General features: G+C 46.2%; 1 protein-coding gene across 1 annotated transcript in view; it reads left to right on the forward strand.

Annotated features, from left to right (window-relative positions):
• Positions 1-2,789: 2,789 nt before the first annotated feature.
• The window catches only part of LOC123771234 (filamin protein cher), a 320,443-nt gene continuing 301,087 nt past the window's right edge, over positions 2,790-22,145 (forward strand). Inside the window, 1 exon segment of the mRNA XM_069309435.1 lies at positions 2,790-4,046. Coding sequence (XP_069165536.1) covers positions 3,701-4,046 — 346 coding nt within the window. The 5' untranslated portion in view covers positions 2,790-3,700.

Genomic DNA, 22,145 nt, shown 5'->3' on the forward strand with positions numbered 1-22,145 from the left:
CTATGAAAAACAAAGTTATTATTTAGTCAAATTTAATCTATTTTTGTATTGCGGCAGGTATTTTTCCTCTGATTCCATGTATGACTAATCATCCTGTGAGATGGGAACAGTAGATAAACTTATAGCTAGTTTTTTATCTACACTCTGTAATCCTTCATATACAATAGGGTAGCAGCATATTGCTGTGTATACCTAATCTTATTAATAATATAACAAAGGTCTGGTAATGGCTCCAAACAACCTCCACTAGCGGGCTATTCATGCCCGTGCCACCTCTTGGCTGGCTCTATCAATCAGTCATCATCCTACATCACTAACAGCCCACTCCCTCTCCCTGCAGTAATATCAACTACATTAAATTGTCTTGTCCTCATAGCAACTTTACCCAATAAAATTCATCGTGTGCTCTACCTCGCGAACCTCCACCACCTCCTGTGCCCCACTCAACTGGGTATCAGAGCCCGTCTGCCCCCATAATGAGGCGTCGCCACCCACCAGATCAGTGACTTGTCAAGTGTTGAGCCACGACAGCCACGCTCCAGCACATGACCCCAGCTGTTGCATACCTCTACCACAGACAAACAAGAGAAAGATTTACAATAAACTATTAAAGGTGAGAGAGGAGATACAGAGAAAATAGTCTTGTAGCCTATCCTTCCCCTGCTCATGAGGGGGCTCGTAGCCTATTCCTCACTTGCTCGCCGGGGCTTGTAGCCTATCCTTCACTTGCTCATGAAGACTTGTAGCATTTCCTCCACTTGCTCATTGAAGATCATCCTGCATACCATTACCATGGCCACGAGAGGATTGTCTGTGTCTGCATACACTGGATTCCACATAATCCCAGCGCCTCATCTTCCTACGGGACTTTTGCTGCCTCAGGAAAAGAGCGAGAAACAAATTTCCTTTGAGATGCAACACACAGTGAACTGGTCGTCAGTACACCAGTGCTCCGTCAGCTAATATGGTGTGACGGCCACTAGAGTGTATCTCTCCCACTTTCTCTCTCCTCTTTTAATTTTTATTTATTATGCTCCCAATAATCAACCTGTGAGTGGTTGTGGAAGATAGAGGCATATAATAAGCTCAGGAACTGAACCTTATTATTTGTTTGTATAGCTAAGCAATATATAGCATTATTGATCTTGTTACGGTTTGTCTACAAGTATAAACCATTCACAGTATTGTTTAGTTTACAGTAATTAATGCAAAGGTTACAGAGTCATAATGGGTGTAGGAACTGAACCCTAAAGGTCCAAACGTTGTGATAGTTGCAGATTTGATTTGTTCCAATTTTGATTATATCTGTGCTTTCTTTTAGACACAAGGATGTTAGTTATGTCTCGAGCAGTTGAGTACAATCAGGGGAGACAGTCACTTTCAATTAATGTAACTCTGGATATCTGTTCTGGTTTGAGACGAAAGGAGAGATGGAGGAGGGAGTTAAGAATGAGGGTGGGTGGGAGATAAGGAAAAGAGACGAGAGAACGTGAGACAAGTTAATGAGGGACTGGGAGGGTTAGCAAGGAAAGTCTAGAGAGAGAAGGAAAGCAAGTTGGTGGGATGGTTTGTAACAGGGAGGTGAGAGGGACACGAGATATTTAGTTTGCAGGATAAAGGAGAATAAAGGAGATGAGGGAGGGGGGGGGGGACAGGATTGAGTGTGTCAGTGGCAGCTGACACTACCTGAGTCACAGACGCAGCTGGCACTACATAGGTCACAGAGACAGATGGCGCTGACTGGGTCACAATAGCAGCTGGCGCTACATAGGCTACAGTGGCAGCTGATGTTTCATTGGTCACAGTAGCAGCTGGCACTACATAGGTCATAGTGGCAGCTGAGGCTCCATGGGTTACAGTAGCAGCTGGCGCTACATAGGTCAGAGAGTAGCGTGGCACCTCATTCAGCTAGATCCCTTGAGTGGGTGATGAAAGTGTGAGCCCAAGTGCTTTGAAGGCATCACGGGTTATATCGAGCAGAGCTGGGCAGAGGCAGATGGTGACATCATGGTTTGATTCATTGACAGTATCTTAGCGGTCACATTTTGTCTAAAAAACTATCGCAGTAAGACATTTTGTGGGTCATGAGGGGGGGACCAGGTGAGATCCTTTTCCCTGTTCAGCTCTCAGAGGTTGGGGGGTCGGACAGCTACCTCCCCCTTGCCCCACCTCACCCCACACACCCCCGCATCCTAGCACGGGGGGTTCCTCTCTCTTGCTTCTCTGACTCTCCCTTTATGGCACCAGCGCGCCTTCCCTCCTTATGCTCCAAAACTACCACTTCTCTCCCTCTTCTTAAGGGTTGTTACCCCCACTTCCCTCTTCACGGGCCCCGTTGTCATGTTCACACACTAACACACTAATTGGCGCCTTTGGTAACTCCCACATCAAGTGTATTTTACCAGGGCAAACATACACTCTTTCGATGGAGCGTCCTAGTTTTCCCATGGATATTCTCGTGGTAATGGGCTACCAAATGCCAGTATTGCATTCCTAAGTCAGCCTCATTTTATTGTTTTTGTTTCTAAAAGGTGAGTTACCTGTTTATTGACGAGATCGCTGAGGGTTGAGTGTGTACTTTCTACACCTGGGAGGGTCACCACCCCCAGGCTCCCCTCCCTCTCCTCTCCATCATCTTGAGCCTCCAGGATGGTGTGTGTGTAGTTCCCTCCCCTCCCCCCCCCCTCCTTTCCTTCACCATGACACACGACCCTAGAGGGCAGGAGAGAGGCAACGAGAGAGTAGAGGCCCTCCCTCGTCCGCTGCCGCCCGCATCAGCCCGTCAGTCGCGCACCAGCAGCGACCGAAGACGGCAGTGCATTCACCCTCCTCCCTCCCTACATCCTCTTCCCGCCCCGTCACCGCCTCCTTCGGGAACTGCACGGGAGTCGACCGCCTTCACCTTAATTTGGATCTTTGAGAGTTTGATTTCTTCGTTTCGCCGCGCACACCGGACTGTCAAGTTGTAGTTGGTCGAAGTTGTGTGTTAATTTGTTATCAGAATAGCCATCAGCATCCCCTATTGTGCACATCTCTCATCTACCTGGGTGTCCGCTACAAGCCCAACTCCGCCCTCAGCGCCACCCTCGGCACCACCCACCCCACCCTCAGCCCAAGTAACCCCTGCAGCAGCATCCTCTCCACTACTACTGAAGATACAGAGGCAGTAGTGCCTATTCTTACTTAGTGAGGCAGTGCGGGCGTGGGCAGCGGGCGTGAGACCCTCCCTCAGCCCTCGGGCTATTTTGGTGTCTAGGCTGGCGCCGCGCCACCACACCTCAGTTTGGTTCTGACCCGCAAGCGGCGTGGATACTTTGCTGCCGCCAGTGTGTGGTGATGCCGTGATAACTCGACGCGTTCAACTCCGTCCGTAGATAAGCAGAGATAACAAGGGCTACCATCCGTCCAACACAAACTTGCAGGTGCACAGGATACTGACACATTTCCGTCGTACCACGCACGCCCACCCATTATCTTAAGCTGTTTATGTCGTCCGTAAGCAACTGCTCACTTACACTCAAGAGCTGACACTTCACGCTTGCCCAGTTACGAAGCACTCTACTGTGGACACTTCTCACCCCAATAGTCTTCGAATTTGGCGCGTGTAGAGTGTAGTGGGGTTGGTGTAGCAGCGTGAGGCCCCGCCCCCGGCCCCTCCCCCGGTGACCGCAGCAGCAGCAGCAGGATCAGGTGCGTCAGGATGTACGGGCCAGGTGCAGCAGAGTACTGCCAGGCGGGGCACGAGGAGGACGAGATGGCTGCCACAGAGCGAGAGCTGGCCGAGGATGCTCAGTGGAAGAGAATCCAACAGAACACCTTCACCAGATGGGCCAATGAGCACCTCAAGTCTGTCAACAAACACATCGGCAACTTGGAGACAGACTTGAGCGATGGGTTAAGGTTGATCGCGCTCATTGAGGTGCTCTCGGGCAAGCAGCTGCCTAAGCACAACAAACGACCTAACTTTAAAAGTCAGAAGTTGGAGAACGTCTCGGTGGCACTTCAGTTCCTCGAGAGAGACGAGAACATCCGCATCATCAACATAGGTAAGTCCTAATTATTAAGTTATATGTGTTGATAGCGACAGTGAACTCCACGTGCAATTCTCAGTGGCCGTGACAGTCATGTTCTCCGGGTTACTGTGGTTGGCGTGAGCCCCAAGTCATTTTGCTCTATGTGAGGGTATGTTTATGAGGCTGTATGTCAGGCCGCTACCAGACCGCTGCTATTTCTTCTCTAATAAGCGGTCCCAGGCCCGCACCGGCCGCAGTAGCGCTGGCGGGTGCGGCGGACGGGTTCTTGGAGACTGTCAGACTGGTTGTGTGTTGCAAGTGCTAGATGGCAACATTGCCAGGACATGTTAATTGAGCACACGTGCACTTGCAACTGTTCACTATCAACTTACTAACGGCAGTTGAATTGGAACGATTGTTTTTGTGGGTTAGTCATATGATGGTTTAATCTGTTTAAACACTTTAAACACTAGCTAAGGTAATATACATGGATGTACATTATGCGACTGTTGTCAAATAGGAACTTTTTCCTGTATAACTGCCATGATTACTGCTGTATTACGGGCTGTTCATGCCCATGCCACTTTTTGGGTGGTGTAATCTTCATTAATCAATCATGCTGCTGCAGAAAGTGACATATGTGGTCTTGACTGACATATGTGAAAGTAGCTCCCGCCATCATGGGGTCCCTCCGGGGTATTGAAGTCTTTATCCTAGGCCTGGTAATTTTTAGCTCTTGTGACAGTCAACTCTTATAATTATTACCAACTTTGAAATTATTACCAAGAATATCACCTCGAATTGAATTTTGTAAACATTAAGATAAATTATTTACAGTTTTTACTGGTGAATTTGTGCAGGTGTAGAGAGCAGCTGTAGTGAGCACTTCGTACAAGTGTGTCGCGAGACTAGCGGAAATACAAGTGTTTGGTGAGTCAATGGTAATTATATGGTATTGATGGTACTGGCTCGTACATCCCACATACCACACCGTTACATCAAAGTCTAACATTACCACACGGACTGGAGAGTGGCCTGTGCTTTGAGGCAATCATTATTACAGAGAACAACATAATCTTATGGTTGTAGCTTTAGTGCTACACTGGCATGTGGCCCACACGATCGCCTGAGTGCCATCAGTGACATCACTACTCGCGCATCTTTAACCGTTGTTGTCGTATCTTGTGTCGTGAACGGAAGATCTTAGTGCCAGAATTATGTATTGTCAAAATTATAGATTTGTCAAAATCAAACCCTCTAATTTATTTAAAACGTAACGCTGCTTAATTCGTTAATAAACACAATTAATGTGTGCCTTTTACACTGTTTTGTCATCTTTTGATGACAAATATTGTGTTATATACAGTATATAGTTTTAAAACTGCAACGTTATATAATGTTTTTTTGAGCCTCTATACCTATCCTGTGGGTAGTGGTGTACTTACTGTAAGGGTTGCAGAATAGGCTATATATGTTTAGGCTATGGTAGACCTATTTTTATTGCTAGCTAAATCTTGTGATACAAGTTAAGTTTAAAACAAGTAAGGCTAACTTAGACAATTTTAGTCAGCTTAAGCTAGTAAATATATTTACTACTGTTTGGTTAGATGTTCTTGCAGACGTTTAAAAACGCCTAAATTGTCGTTAAAAATTGCTAGTTGCATGAACACTGCAGCTTAGCTCGGAATGATAAATAGTGACCTCACCTTCTCCCATGTACGATATCTGTCCCCATCGAGACGTGGCTGTCATGCCCCTTCACAAGGCCACTCCCCTTTATCACATGGAGATCATGCCCCTTTTATCACATGGAGGCCACACCCACCTTATCACGCCGAAATCAAACCCCCGCCATCCATCACTAATGTTATGCCACCATCATTACTACTTGGTAACCATATCACTTCCTTCATTATCTTGTGATAACGCTGCATTCATCACGTTAGTGACCACGTTTCTTCCAAAATCAATACCTGGGGACTTCGCTTCCTCCATCACTTTCAAATAACCACGCTTCCACCATCAATATTAGATGACCACGCCCCCTTTATCACTACCTGGTAACCACGCCCCCCTCCATCACTACCTGGTGACACCACCCTGTCCGACACTACCTGGTTACTACGCCCCCCTTCTACTCTTAACTATGTGGTGACCACGCCCCCTTTCACTATCTTGAGATCACACCACCGTCAGTTAGTACCTGGTGACCCCCCCCCCTCCGTCAATAATTGTTGACCACACTCACTATCTGGAGATCACAACCCCGTCCGCGTCTACCTGGTGACCACCCTTACCCTATAAACACCTGGTGACCCCTCTGTCTATTTCTGGTGTCCAGCCTCCCCATTACTACCTAGTGACTACGCCTTCCCTTCGTCACTGCCTGGTGACCACGCCCCCTGTCACTATCTGAAGATCATAACCCTCTCCGTCTGTACCTGATGACCGAACACTTTTCGTCACTACCTAGTAACCACCCCTCCCCTCTCTTCGTCCACCCGTCCTCTACCACGCCTCGTTTTTCACTCCCTGATGATCACGCCTCCTTAATCACTAGTAGGTTTCAGAGGTGTGCTGTCATGAGACGTGTGAGTGTGGTGCAAAGTATGAATTGTAAGTGGTGTATGCAATGATAAGTGTGAGTATAGTGCGAGATGGGATGAGAGGTGTGATACGAGAGGAGTGTGGTATGAGAGGGGCAAGCGTGGTGTGAGAGGGACAAGCGTTATGAGAGATATGTGAGCATGGTGTGAGATGGGCGAGTTGCGCGAGTAGTGTTAGAGGTGCGTGTGATGTGAACTGAGAGATATAGAGTGGGGGGAGGGAATCGGGGGAGGCGTGGCCGGGAGAGAGAGTAGAGCCGGTCGCCCTACTCGAGGCCAGGATCCAGCTAGTCTTCGGATGAGCCAGATGACCTGTTTACATCTCCATCATGGCCGATTTCTAAACACGTACACACACATTTAGTTTCGTATGTTTTCCCTTCGCCATAGTTTGATAAAGGACGCGTAATTTTAGTAATTGTTAAATAAATGTGTATATAAGTATTATGTAATGGCTGGCGAGTGGTGGAGGATATGCGGCGTGGTTCGGACGTGGCGAGGGAGTTCCCGCAGGAGGGCCTCTGTCTCCTGCCTCACTCAACCCACATGGCCGACAACAACACATTTTTACGATATTTTGCTCTCCTTTGCACCGATTTCAATTGTCTCATCCATACCTTGCCGCGGCTATTGTCAGATTGAGAAAGGTCAACCTGGCTGTCCGCTTATCCTAAATTAAAAAAATACGTAATAAGTTAATTTTTCGTTCACCGCAAACTCTGGGTGGGGGCAAGAGGGTGTAGCTGCCGGCACCCCGTTATTGTGACCCTGGCAAGTGCTGGCTTCAGGACTTCACACACCGCTATCATTGCCGGGGCTCACATTCATGATATATTTCTCTGCAACTATCTTCTCCGTGCACATTTGATGGGATAGAGCTTGCAGAGTTGTTTTGTCTGGTCACCAATCGAGGGCGCCATCACCAGGCGACCCATGAGTTAGCGACATAATAACTTCATGAGACTTGTTGAGCTGATTGTGGTAGGCCGGCAATGGTGAGCTGTCTGTGGTGTGTCCGGAGCCTCCGTGCGACCGTTCTCAACAAGTCTCCACTATTAAACCATTAAAAAAAATTCTGAGGAAGCTGTAGCTGCCGGCGAGCAGCATGCAAGTCACCCTAGGAGCAACAGACACGGGTCCCGTTGTACCGTACCTACCATCTCCAGTCCTCCTTCATACATGTTTTCCTACTGCCTGGAGCATGATAGCTGCTTGTTGATTGAACCGTGGACTCACCCCGCTGTACAATAAAATATTACCATAAAGTTATTCCCGTTGCTATAATATACTGGTTGTTAACCGAGGTTTTGTTGGGGTGGCCTATTGGAAGAGCTTGGGTTATAGAGTGTGGGGGGATGCATTCCGGTGCTTGCGGAGATCCTAGCCTCTCATAAAGCAGTCTGCACAAACAGTTATACATTTATATATGTTTTTACGCTACCTCACAGTCATTAAACTAGTCTGCAAGTTATATATTATGCAGGGAATTAATCTGGAATATATTCAACTTGTCCATAAAGTATTAGGCTATATTTATTCATTTATATATTTACATACAAAAATATACATTGGGTTGTGAGAGTACAGAACATTAGTGTTCTTACATTCTTGCAGTCTAACACGCATAACGTTTCGGGCAGGTCCTTAACCTAACATAATATTAAGAGTAATTAGAAGGTACATTATGTAATAAGAAATGTATTGATGTGCTTGTGGCAAGATTGAAAGGCAGTACTGCCACTGATGATATTTTTGTGATTAGTAACTTGGTAATTATATATATATATAAATTATATTGCACCACAATGTCCAATGTACACATAAGTTCATATTAAAATTAGCGTTTTGCCCGAAACACTATGCGTGCTACTGGCTTTACAAGAATGTAAATGCATCATCATTACTATGTACTCTCTTAACCCCAAATGCACCTTCTTGTATATAAATAAATAAATGTTTATGTTTTTTTTGTAAATGTAAATGTAATTCGTAGAACTCGATGGCAGGTCTGTTTTCAAACCTGCCTTGACTTTTTGTATAAAGAAAATGTGCATAAGATCATTCCAACGACTTAATATTTAACACAGCACAAGAGAAAGGTGAACGTTTGCTGTTGGCTCATGAACAACACAACTACATACATGTTAGCATATCAACAATTAATTTGTGTTTTAGTGAAATAGTGATTCTTCATTTAAGGAAAGTTGAATGGAAAATTTTGATTTCATGAATTTAGATTGAACTTTACTTTTAGTAAGAGGTGTTCTTTTAGGGATAATGAATTGCAATGAATGGTGCTTTTAGGAATGTCTAACTGAAATATTTTTCAGGAAAAGTACATGCACAGTACATTGCTTTTCGCAAAAAGTACAGTGAATGGTCATTTAAGGAAATATACTCAGAGCAGTGACTAGAAAAAATGTAATGAAGTGTTTTTTTTACGAGCATTATATTGAGAATGGTGCAGTGAAGTGCTTCTAGGAATACAATATATAATACGTTTATAAATATCAAAACTGAATATAATGCTTTTCTTATAACTCACTGAAAAGAGCTTTCAAGAAAACGATAATGAAGAGACCCTTCAGAATTATGAATTAAGACTTGTAATTAACAATGAACGTCAAATGTCTGAGAATTCAACGTTCACTGAATATTTCAGTGAACGTCTTCTTGGATATTACAGTGAACGTTACAGTGAACGTCGAATTTCTGAAAAATGTAGTGAACATCACATTTGCAGCCATATCCTAGGGGAGGGAGGGTGCACATAGATAGCATGTCCAGCTGATGACACGTGATAAATCTTGCAGACATACACAAGATGTTGAACAAATAATTGATTTATAAACTAAACAAATTTCTTATGGGTATTATTGGGGTAGTGGGAGTGCTTCAGGGATAGTCAGAGTACCGCAGGGGTAGTGGGAGCTCTGTAAGGGTAGTGGGAGTACTGTAGGGGTATTGGGAGTAATGTAGGGGTAGTGGGAGTACTGTAGGGGTATTGGGAGTACTGAAGGGGTAGTGAGAGCTCTGTAGAGGCAGTGTGAGTACTGTAGGGGCAGTGGGAGTACTGTAGGGGCAGTGGGAGTACTGTGGGGGCAGTGGGAGTACTGTAGGGGCAGTGGGAATACTGTAGGGGCATTGGGAGTACTGTAGAGGCAGTGGGAGTACTGTGGGGGCAGTGGGTGTGTTGTAGAGGTACTGGGAGTACTATAAAGGTAGTGGGTGTATTGTATAGGTAGTGGGAGTACTGTAGAGGCAGTGGGAGTACTGTAGAGGTATTGGGAGTACTGTAGACGTAATTGGAGCACTGTAGGGGTAGCTAGAGTACTGACTACGAGATGGTTGGTCGTGCTTCGTGGTCTCACTAACTGTGGTCCCACCGCTCGGTAATACACATCCTGTGTTTACATAGCTTATATGTGACCTTTTGAGAATGATTGAGTGTTGTGGGGAACTCTTAAAATCATTATGCTGGGAAGGGTATGTGATAAGTTTGGAAGAGGGGCACACAACCAGCTGATAGATTTAGAAGTAATACTTGAAAAAAAGGTTGGTAACCGGGTTTACCGGCCTCGCATGTATTATGACTCCCAATTCGCCTGTAACTGTATTCCTACGATTAGGAAAACTGTAGTTCAGTAGGCATAGCTAATTGTCGCGATGTTCGACCTGTATCTGGCTGTATTGTATTGATTATTTGCTCCAATTACAGTATTGTTATACACTGAAAAAAACTCCTTTGAACATTTAGTAATGTTGACCAGACCACACACTAGAAGTTGAAGGGACGACGACGTTTCGGTTCGTCCTGGACCATTCTCAAGTCGATTGTGATCACAATCGACTTGAGAATGGTCCAGGACGGACCGAAACGTCGTCGTCCCTTCAACTTCTAGTGTGTGGTCTGGTCAACATACTTCAGCCACGTTGTTGTGAATCATCGCCTGCAACATTTAGTAATTCTTGCTTTTAGCGTTAATACAGTAAAGACTGTTCTTAAATATTACCGTTTGTTCTAAATGCTCTAAAATATTATCATGCAGTACTTAGCAATATTACAACGCACGTTAGAAATATTGGAACGACTAGTGTTTTAAAATATAAAGTTGTGTTTAATAGGAACATTACTGTGAACAGTGGTTTTGGAAATATTACAGTGAATAGTGTTTTTTCGGAATATTGCATTAAATAATTGTACACTAACGTGTCTTTAGTAACAGTATAATAGTTAACAGTGCTCTTGGAATTATGACAGTAAACAGTGTTTTTGGTAGCTTGTAAAATATGGCTGTTATTTGATTTTGACAGCGCCTTGGAAATTGTAGCGAACAGTGCATTAATAAATATGAAGTGACCAGAACTCTTAATTAATGTGAACAGTGAACAGTGCTTAAAAGTTCAAGTATGTTTATTGAGATAAGACATTAGTGCTTAAATACTGTAAGGTGACCTTTTTAAGAAATGAAAAATCACTGATTTTTGTTTGTTTTTGTTTTAATGCTCATCACATTTATACATATTTTTGATGACCAGACCACACACTAGAAATTGAAGGGACGACGACGTTTCGGTCCGTCCTGGACCATTCTCAAATCACAATCGACTTGAGAATGGTCCAGGACGGACCGAAACGTCGTCGTCCTTTCAATTTCTAGTGTGTGGTCAACATACTTCAGCCACGTTATTGTGACTCATCGCCTGCATACATATTTTTATATTATAGTAATTTTGTCGTATTATAATTGGGTTCAATATATGTAATACCGTTAATGTTTCTTTGTGACTTGAAATATAATTTTTTATATAATTATATATTATATTCCGGCCGAGGTATGAACAGCATCGATCAAGGAAAACTGTATTGAGGTTAGAATGTGTATAACCAGGTCTGCGAGATGCTGTTGATGACCAGAAGGGTCATCAACACCTGTACTAGCATGGGCAGTGTGACCTCAGTGACCTCACACCCCTACTACAACATAAATACGTGCCAACATTACATAATAGCACGTCGTATTTTGACGTATACTCTACCTAAGGCCAAAAATTGTCGTACTTGAAAATGCTAGCGGCTCGCGAAATTGACGTACAGTCCCGTTTTCTGTTTAGGGTCCTCTGGTAGGTTAGGTTTAAGGGGTAATTTAGTACGATAGTTTCTTGACGTTGGGAAACCTTAGGAGAACAGGCTGAGAAGTTAGGCAACTGTTGAGGGGTTGCTTCTTGGGAAAGGTCAGTTGTTGGCCTATGGAGGACCTCGATAACAGGTTTCTTACCCTACGCTTCCCTACTTTACCTACCCTGCCCCTACCCTAAATCAAGGACAATAGTTTTCATACTCTGTGCGAGGTGTGACGTCACTGTGCTTACCTATCAGTGACTACGGGAAAGTGAGGTCTAGCTCTGCATGCCCCGCCTGCTAGCCTTGTTGTCTCTGCTGCCTTATAGTGTAACTACAGTGTGAATGTGTGTTAAATTTCACATAGTTCATGGTGTTAAAAGTCTTGGCTGAGAAACTTATCGGTCCGTAGAATTACCCAAAACTACACAGAAATTCTTAGAATTACATAAATAGTGAACAATAACATTTTAAGGTGATGATTACATTATTATTATGAATATTATTATTAATACTATTATTATTGTGAGGATATCATAGTCAAAGTTCCGCCTATAATTATTTTTTAAATATTAGGATTCCGTGGCTAAAAAAAAGCATGAAACATAGAACTACTGACCCCTATCCGAATCCAAAGGTTTGGACATTGAGTTAGGACGGTAGCCATATAGGACAAAGGTTAGGATAGTGAGAAGGACGGTAACCATACAGCTACCGTCCTTCATGTCTGACGGCTCCAGATGGGAAAAGCCTAACACTTGCGATATGGGTTGGAGGAGCAAATTTCCTATGGTCTATGACCTCAGCAAATTTCTGCCACTACACCTCATCCTTTAAGTAAACCTAATTTATCCAATCCTAACCTGATCCAAATAAGATTTAACATTTTATGTTTTATACTTGTATATGACATGCACAAGGTGTGACGTCACAATGACGTCATACTTTTGTCCGGTCTCAGGTGGTTTTAGGAAAGTTAATGATGCCTAACTTAAGTGTTGACAGGTCCGTGGACACTGCAAAAGATATATCTCGGTTATAAATAGCTGTGTAGCATATACATTGTATTACTTCATGGAAGTGTCACGGCGGTAATCAATCCATGGCGTAATGTTACTGTGAATAGTATTATAACAGAATGATATTTTAACAGGGTTATTATAACTGACTGCCATAACGGGATTATTATAAAATAGTTTCATTATGGGGTCATTGTAACGAGTACTGGGAGGGAGTCATTGTAATGAGGGCAATTATAAGTAATTGTCATTCTAACGGGGGGGTGTCTGATTGGAGAAGCTTATATACCTGTAATTTCGTGTACTCACCTAGTTGTGCTTCCGGGGGTTGAGCTTTGGCTCTTTGGTCCCGCCTTTCAACTGTCAATCAACTGGTGTACAGGTTCTTGAGCCTACTGGGCTCTATCATATCTACACTTGAAACTGTTTATGGAGTCAGCCTCCACCACATCACTGCCTAATGCATTCCATCTGTTAACTACTCTGCTGTTAACTACTTAACGGTGTATATTCACCTCAATGTCCGCAACTATAGTCTAGAGGCTTACTAGAGGCAACTAGAGTCAACTAGAGGCGTGTAGAGTCAAGCGCATATTTTTTATTCTTGACATACCAGCCGTCAGATGAATAATTCAGCGCCTCGCGATCCTCGTGCTTCTTGTCAGATCAACTTTTGAAATTACAGGATTGGATTATACTGTCTTCCTCAAATGAGCTGTTATTTCTTTACTAGCCTAATGTTTAGAAGTTTTTTTTCAAATATTCCTGTAAGCCTCGTTGCGTAACCTCTGCCCAATGGGCACAATATCCACGAGTAACGTTAAATCAGCGTTAAACAACGTCATCTCAAATTTGAATGAACGTTAAACGTCATCTCAAATTTGAATCAACGTTAATCAACGTCATCTCAAATTTGAATCAACGTTAAACAACGTCATCTCAAATTTGAATCAACGTTAAACAACGATGAATCTACGTTATCTCAACGTTGAGTTAACATTACAGCTGGACATTGTATCCACTGGGTGGCCGGGGTTTACGTTTATCGGATAATAGAATGAAAAATGTTATCATTCAGTATCAATGATTTCCCAGACATTTAATCTTGAGGTGTGTTGAGTGTCGTGGCGGCTGGTGGGGTGGAGTAAGGCATGAGAGCTGTGGTGGTGTTGTTGTCAGTGGGAAGCAAAATACTCCACACCGAAGAAGGAAGGAAGGAACTATCAGGGGAAAGCGCCAATCCATTTACGACTATATAGCACTGGGAAGGGGTCAGGTTAAGGAGTTGGGATGGGACGGAGGGAAGGAATGGTGCCTAACCACTTGGACGGTCGGGGAAGGCCGAAGGAATGGTGCCCAACCACTTGGACGGTCGGAGATTGAACGTCGACCTGCATGAGGCGAGACCGTCGCTCTACCGTCCAGCCCAAGTGGTTGGACTCCACACCAATGAGAAGCCATGTTAATATACAATTTATTTTCATGTATTTCTGCCGGGGGAGTTGACTGGTCAGCCCGTCATCGGGGGAGTTGACTGGTCAGCCCGTCATCGGGGGAGTTGACTGGTCAGCCCGTCATCGGGGGAGTTGACTGGTCAGCCCGTCATCGGGGGAGTTGACTGGTCAGCCCGTCATCGGGGGAGTTGACTGGTCAGCCCGTCATCGGGGGAGTTGACTGGTCAGCCCGTCATCGGGGGAGTTGACTGGTCAGCCCGTCATCGGGGGAGTTGACTGGTCAGCCCGTCATCGGGGGAGTTGACTGGTCAGCCCGTCATCGGGGGAGTTGACTGGTCAGCCCGTCATCGGGGGAGTTGACTGGTCAGCCCGTCATCGGGGGAGTTGACTGGTCAGCCCGTCATCGGGGGAGTTGACTGGTCAGCCCGTCATCGGGGGAGTTGACTGGTCAGCCCGTCATCGGGGGAGTTGACTGGTCAGCCCGTCATCGGGGGAGTTGACTGGTCAGCCCGTCATCGGGGGAGTTGACTGGTCAGCCCGTCATCGGGGGAGTTGACTGGTCAGCCCGTCATCGGGGGAGTTGACTGGTCAGCCCGTCATCGGGGGAGTTGACTGGTCAGCCCGTCATCGGGGGAGTTGACTGGTCAGCCCGTCATCGGGGGAGTTGACTGGTCAGCCCGTCATCGGGGGAGTTGACTGGTCAGCCCGTCATCGGGGGAGTTGACTGGTCAGCCCGTCATCGGGGGAGTTGACTGGTCAGCCCGTCATCGGGGGAGTTGACTGGTCAGCCCGTCATCGGGGGAGTTGACTGGTCAGCCCGTCATCGGGGGAGTTGACTGGTCAGCCCGTCATCGGGGGAGTTGACTGGTCAGCCCGTCATCGGGGGAGTTGACTGGTCAGCCCGTCATCGGGGGAGTTGACTGGTCAGCCCGTCATCGGGGGAGTTGACTGGTCAGCCCGTCATCGGGGGAGTTGACTGGTCAGCCCGTCATCGGGGGAGTTGACTGGTCAGCCCGTCATCGGGGGAGTTGACTGGTCAGCCCGTCATCGGGGGAGTTGACTGGTCAGCCCGTCATCGGGGGAGTTGACTGGTCAGCCCGTCATCGGGGGAGTTGACTGGTCAGCCCGTCATCGGGGGAGTTGACTGGTCAGCCCGTCATCGGGGGAGTTGACTGGTCAGCCCGTCATCGGGGGAGTTGACTGGTCAGCCCGTCATCGGGGGAGTTGACTGGTCAGCCCGTCATCGGGGGAGTTGACTGGTCAGCCCGTCATCGGGGGAGTTGACTGGTCAGCCCGTCATCGGGGGAGTTGACTGGTCAGCCCGTCATCGGGGGAGTTGACTGGTCAGCCCGTCATCGGGGGAGTTGACTGGTCAGCCCGTCATCGGGGGAGTTGACTGGTCAGCCCGTCATCGGGGGAGTTGACTGGTCAGCCCGTCATCGGGGGAGTTGACTGGTCAGCCCGTCATCGGGGGAGTTGACTGGTCAGCCCGTCATCGGGGGAGTTGACTGGTCAGCCCGTCATCGGGGGAGTTGACTGGTCAGCCCGTCATCTCCAGTTGTCACAACGGACAGAAAATGATGTACTCAGTTTCCTGACCTAGCCGATGGAGCCGCTCGCACACATAGAAAACGTGAATGTTTGTGAGGCGCTATGATTTATAGTACATCATATTTTGTCCGTTCAGCATTTTGGTGTCAGAATGCGATGTATTATTCGCAACCCGTCCTCTTGATTATATGTTGTTGTTGTTGATTATATGTTGCTACTCTGAACAAGTTCCAAGTAGCACGGGCTATGGTGAGCCCGTAACTTACCTGGCACAGGAGCGGGGCAAGTAGCACGGGCTATGGTGAGCCCGTAACTTACCTGGCACAGGAGCGGGGCAAGAAGCACGGGCTATGGTGAGCCCGTAACTTACCTGGCACAGGAGCGGGGCAAGTAGCACGGGCTATGGTGAGCCCGTAGTGGACTTACCTGGCACAGGAGCGGGGCAAGAAGCACGGGCTATGGTGAGCCCGTAACTTACCTGGCACAGGAGCGGGGCAAGAAGCACGGGCTATGGTGAGCCCGTAACTTACCTGGCACAGGAGCGGGGCAAGAAGCACGGGCTATGGTGAGCCCGTAACTTACCTGGCACAGGAGCGGGGCAAGTAGCACGGGTTATGGTGAGCCCGTAACTTACCTGGCACAGGAGCGGGGCAAGAAGCACGGGCTATGGTGAGCCCGTAACTTACCTGGCACAGGAGCGGGGCAAGTAGCACGGGTTATGGTGAGCCCGTAACTTACCTGGCACAGGAGCGGGGCAAGAAGCACGGGCTATGGTGAGCCCGTAACTTACCTGGCACAGGAGCGGGGCAAGTAGCACGGGCTATGGTGAGCCCGTAACTTACCTGGCACAGGAGCGGGGCAAGTAGCACGGGCTATGGTGAGCCCGTAGTGGACTTACCTGGCACAGGAGCGGGGCAAGAAGCACGGGCTATGGTGAGCCCGTAGTGGACTTACCTGGCACAGGAGCGGGGCAAGAAGCACGGGCTATGGTGAGCCCGTAGTGGACTTACCTGGCACAGGAGCGGGGCAAGAAGCACGGGCTATGGTGAGCCCGTAGTGGACTTACCTGGCACAGGAGCGGGGCAAGTAGCACGGGCTATGGTGAGCCCGTAGTGGACTTACCTGGCACAGGAGCGGGGCAAGAAGCACGGGCTATGGTGAGCCCGTAGTGGACTTACCTGGCACAGGAGCGGGGCAAGAAGCACGGGCTATGGTGAGCCCGTAGTGGACTTACCTGGCACAGGAGCGGGGCAAGTAGCACGGGCTATGGTGAGCCCGTAGTGGACTTACCTGGCACAGGAGCGGGGCAAGAAGCACGGGCTATGGTGAGCCCGTAACTTACCTGGCACAGGAGCGGGGCAAGTAGCACGGGCTATGGTGAGCCCGTAACTTACCTGGCACAGGAGCGGGGCAAGTAGCACGGGCTATGGTGAGCCCGTAGTGGACTTACCTGGCACAGGAGCGGGGCAAGAAGCACGGGCTATGGTGAGCCCGTAGTGGACTTACCTGGCACAGGAGCGGGGCAAGTAGCACGGGCTATGGTGAGCCCGTCTTGATTATAGTACGTGGCATTTTGACGTATAAATCCCCTAAGGCTAAAAAAAAAATATACTAAAAATCATAGTGGCTCATAAAAATGATGTGATGTTCCGTTTTCTGTTCGCGGGTCCTCGATTCGGTTATGTTCGGGCAATTTAATAATACGTCAGTTTTGTGACGTTGTGAACGCTCGCGAGGACAGCTTAGACTGGACGAACGTCAGCAAAATATTTCGAAATAAATCACTTGGGTAATTATGAGCAAATCTGAGATAAATTGGTATTGAACAAGTTCCCGAATAACATGGTAGACGTGGCATCGCTGGATTGTTTGGGTATATAGGAGCTGCCTCGTACGGACCAATAGGCCTTACCTGGATCTTACCTGCAGAGCGTCTCGGGAGTTCTACTACTCCCCGAGTTCGGCCTTAAGCTTGGCTCTAAGGCCGGGCTCGGGGAGTAGAAGAACTTCCGATATCCTCTTCAGGTATGATGCAGGTAAGGTTTATTGGTCCATATGAGGCAGCTCCTATTGATATCCGCCAATCCAACAATCTCATGTCTATCTTGTTATCCAGAAACTTGTTCCCGAGGATCTAGGGAGTTTGGGATAACTTGGTCCAACAGGCTGTTGCTTGCAGCTGTCCGTAGGTCCACATATTCACTACAGCCCGGTTGGTCTGGTACTTCTTGCAAGAACTTATCTAACTGGTTCTTGAAGCAACCTGCACGCTTACAAAGAACATCGCTTTTCGCTCGTTTGCGTTACATAAAGACAAAAAATCGTCGGAGAAGAAAATGGAAGCGGCTCGCCAAAGTAACGTACTGTCCCGTTTTCTATTATGGGTCCTGGTTTGGTCTGGTCGGTTAGGAGAGGACATTTGAAATTAACCGTTTTCTTGACGTTTTGAAACCTTAGGAAGATGGGCTGCTTGAAGAAGCCCACCTTCGTTCCGGCAATATTTCTAATGCTTGCTGGTGGCATTCTCTAGTTTCCTTTATTCTTATGTTCTTATAATAATCGCAGACTCCAAAACTTAGATAAGTCAAGACGTTTGAGCAAAGTTTGGAGTTTACGGTTATTTTTGACTGACTATTATTTCTGACAAGCTTGGGTTGGGTTAAATGACCTCAATACGACCACTTTTCACCCGGATATTCTTGAGCCTCATCTCTCAGGTGCTGATGAGAGGTAGCCTAATATAGCCTAGTGTGTAACTCATATATATTTTTGTAAGGTTGAAGGCCTGGAGAAAACAAAGAGTCACTGCATACGTGTGAGGGAGAGCGGGGAGTTGATGCTTGGGCAACAGCAGACATTATCTGTCCCCGGGGCTTATGTCTGCAAGCGTGTCCCCGCTTCTTATCAACTCCCACAACTAACACCTTAACAATCCCTCATTATAATGTGCAATGTTTGATTAATGTGGCGACACGTGGCATAAATCAGCGCTAGTCTCATCTAAATGAAGATGCCATTAGACACTTCAGCAGCAGAGGCAGAGTCAAGCAGAAAGCAGTCAAGCAGAGTCAAGCAGCAGGTGCACTAAGGCTGGTGGTGGGGTTTCCTGTGAGAGTCATCAGCGCTGTATGTTTCCTAACAGTAGCGAGTAACTCAGATTATAACATATCCGGAGTCCCGTTAGTTTCACATCGTCTTCATAAAAATTATGCGTTTGTGAGAATAATGGTTTTTATTTTTTATTGTTAGCCTAACCTCGGAGAAGATACTAAAGAGTATTCAGAGAAGACCTTGTGGATTCTCACTGAACACTTTAATATTTTCTTCTCTTGCCACTCATATTCTTTTGAATATATACATGTATATTTGTTTTATTTAAACTTTGTTACAAAAAAGGAGTTACATATAGGGTACAAAGTTGATTATCTTAAGTTGTCGAGTTCCTCCAGCTCCTCAGATGGCGGGCAGGAACCCTGAATGCAGTGTGCAGTTTCTCTCTGTATCGCTACGATGAGGTGCTGGAAAAGGAAGCTGGTAGCTCTAGGGTCTCTTGTTGTTTCAATTAGCCTAGAACCCAGTTCCTTAAAAAAACTAGTGGCACTTTTACCCCAAGCGCCGAGTGTCTCGGAAGCAATGGGGACAAAATTGTAGTGGTGATCTGTACTTATGGGATTTGGCTGATTCCCTGTGAGTGGCAGCGCCACCTGGTTGTGCAACACTGAAGTCAATGTAGGTGTTAGCCAGGGTTGATACGCACGAGTAGTCCACACCAACTGCTTGCCATTTTTCCAGGGGTTCACAGTGATACCATCTGGGCGACCAATATGTGTATCAGAGTTACGGGGCGTTAGATAACGGGGCTCTCTCTCAGCTGGGCATCCAGCTGAGGTGAGGCTCCTATTGATGATGTCGTTAACTTAACTGTGCCTCGAGTGCCATCCCCCTGTGCTTTGGCAGAGTAGGCCATGGTGGCCGTACCTGTCAGCCACCACCTCGCCGCAAATACACCAATATCTGGTGTGGATTGGGGCAGCAAGGCGGAGGGCCACAGCAATTCGGAGGGCATGTTTTTTTTTATTTTTTATTTTTTTATTATTATTATTTTCTACCACAGACGTGGCCACACATTTACAATGCTAACCAGCATATATACATTTTCTTCAGTCCTCCATGGACAGGGTTAGAGATGTGTTAAACATATAGTTCAAGGGTTTATTGAACAATCAACCACAGAAGGTGATTCGGTGCTTTTAAAATGCTAAGCTAACCTACATACGTAAATACATAGATACACAGATTTACGTATGCCCTACATAAAGTGTTCGATGTGTCATTAATGTGCATTTACAAAGGTGAAATGTAATTCTGATCAGCTTCCATATATACTTTATACACATACATATACATATACACACACACACACATATACGTACACATACATATATACATACATGTATACATACATATATACACACACACATGCATTCACATACATTTGTCTCTTTTACTCTGACAGGGTGAGATAGCTGATAGAGAAACTAGTGTGCAATTAAGCACTTAACCACTGAAGGCGATGAAGGTGCTTTTACAAGCTCAGGTTATATAGTTACATCACATACATACATTGTATAATTGATACATTACATGGTTAATCTTGGGTACAAGTCCAATATATCATCAAGTGTTCCAGTACTCATATAGTAATTACACAGTTCAGCATACCTTAGCCCAGGAGGGCGAAAGTCAGTCAATATGGGACATTCTACAATATAATGTTTAAGAGTTCATGTTTTCTCTTTCACAAAGTTGACACGTGTGGTGTGAGACGCGTGCCAGTTGCTGACATTGGGGTTGCTAACAGGAAATCCCCTGCATGTGGTGCTGCTACTGCTGTGAGGCGAGCAATGTCGTGTTGTGTTGTTGCAGCACCCAGGCACTCTGCAGCAACTTGGTCTACAATGGGGCCATCCCAGCTGGATTGCTTGTGGGCTTTTGGGGATGGTGGTTGAGGTGATGGGCCTGCACGAGAGACCTACTCGTGGCACAGCGTAAAATTGGGATCCTGTACACCTACCAGCTGATGTAAGTAGGCAGGTAGAATTTCCTTCACAAGGTCGTCGGATGCCGAGGACAGGAAGGCTGGTACAGCGATTTGCGTTGCTGTTCTAACTCCGATATATACATATATATATATATATATATATATATATATATATATATATATATATATATATATATATATATATATATATATATATATATATATGTATATTATGATCAGTAATTTGTTGTTTTAGATTCAGCTACTGGGAACAAAAAGTTGCAAGTAGCACGGGCTATGGTGACCCCGTCATACTCACCTGCCACAGTTGTATACTGCGATCAGTTAGTGATCCCCTACAGTTTATGAGGATAATTAATGTGTTGAGAGTGGAGAGTGACTGCCGGCTGGCATAATATGGTACACAGCCGTCAGTGTATTTATAAACATGTAAGGGTGAAATCCAGACTCTTGGCCTGTTATGACGACCAGTGTACATAGCGCAGTCAGTACACAGTCCATACTGTGTACTGTGTATGGACTGTCCAAAAATATATAGTATAAGGGGAGTGCGGAATTCCCTAAATGTCATAATATATATTTTAATTACGGGCCTGTAATTAATTTTTATTTTTTATTTATACATATACAAGAAGGTACATTGGAAATGTGAGGATACATAAAATGGTAATTACAGTCTTGTAAAGCCATTAGTACGCGCAGCGTTTCGGGCAGGAAACTGTTTGCACTGCCAACAATTTAAACAAGTGAAGCCTGACACTAGTGCGGTTACTGAGATGGGCAGTGACGGGCGCGGTTATCACCGGCCCCTCGTCCTCCTATGGTTTCCCAACGGCAAAAAACTCGTACTGAAGTGCCCTTATCCTAACCTACCAGAGGACCCAAAACAGAAAACAGGGCAGTAGGTCAATTTCGCGAGCCGCTACCATTTTCTAGTACGACAATATTTGACCATTGGTAGAGTATACGTCGAAATGTGAGAATCTATTAGGAGAACAGGTTGTGATCAGGGAGCCACAACCAGCTCGGCCGGGATCACAATTTGAAGGTGTTGTTTTAGATGCAGCTACTAGGAACAAAAGTTCCAAGTAGCAAGGTCTATGGTGAGCCCGTAATGGACTTACCTGACACAGGAGCGGGACTGTAGCTGTGTGTTGATTGATTGATGAAGATTAAGCCACCCAAAAGGTGGCACGGGCATGAATAGCCCGTAAGTGGAGGCCTTTTTGAGCCATTACCAGTATCAATAGATGATACAGGAGATCTGTGGAGGTGCGACTGCACCCTGCGTGACGGGAGATGTCTCCCGTGAGCTGTG

This window comes from Procambarus clarkii, chromosome 65 (genome assembly GCF_040958095.1).
Source record: "Procambarus clarkii isolate CNS0578487 chromosome 65, FALCON_Pclarkii_2.0, whole genome shotgun sequence".
Classification (NCBI taxonomy): Eukaryota; Metazoa; Arthropoda; class Malacostraca; order Decapoda; family Cambaridae; genus Procambarus; species Procambarus clarkii.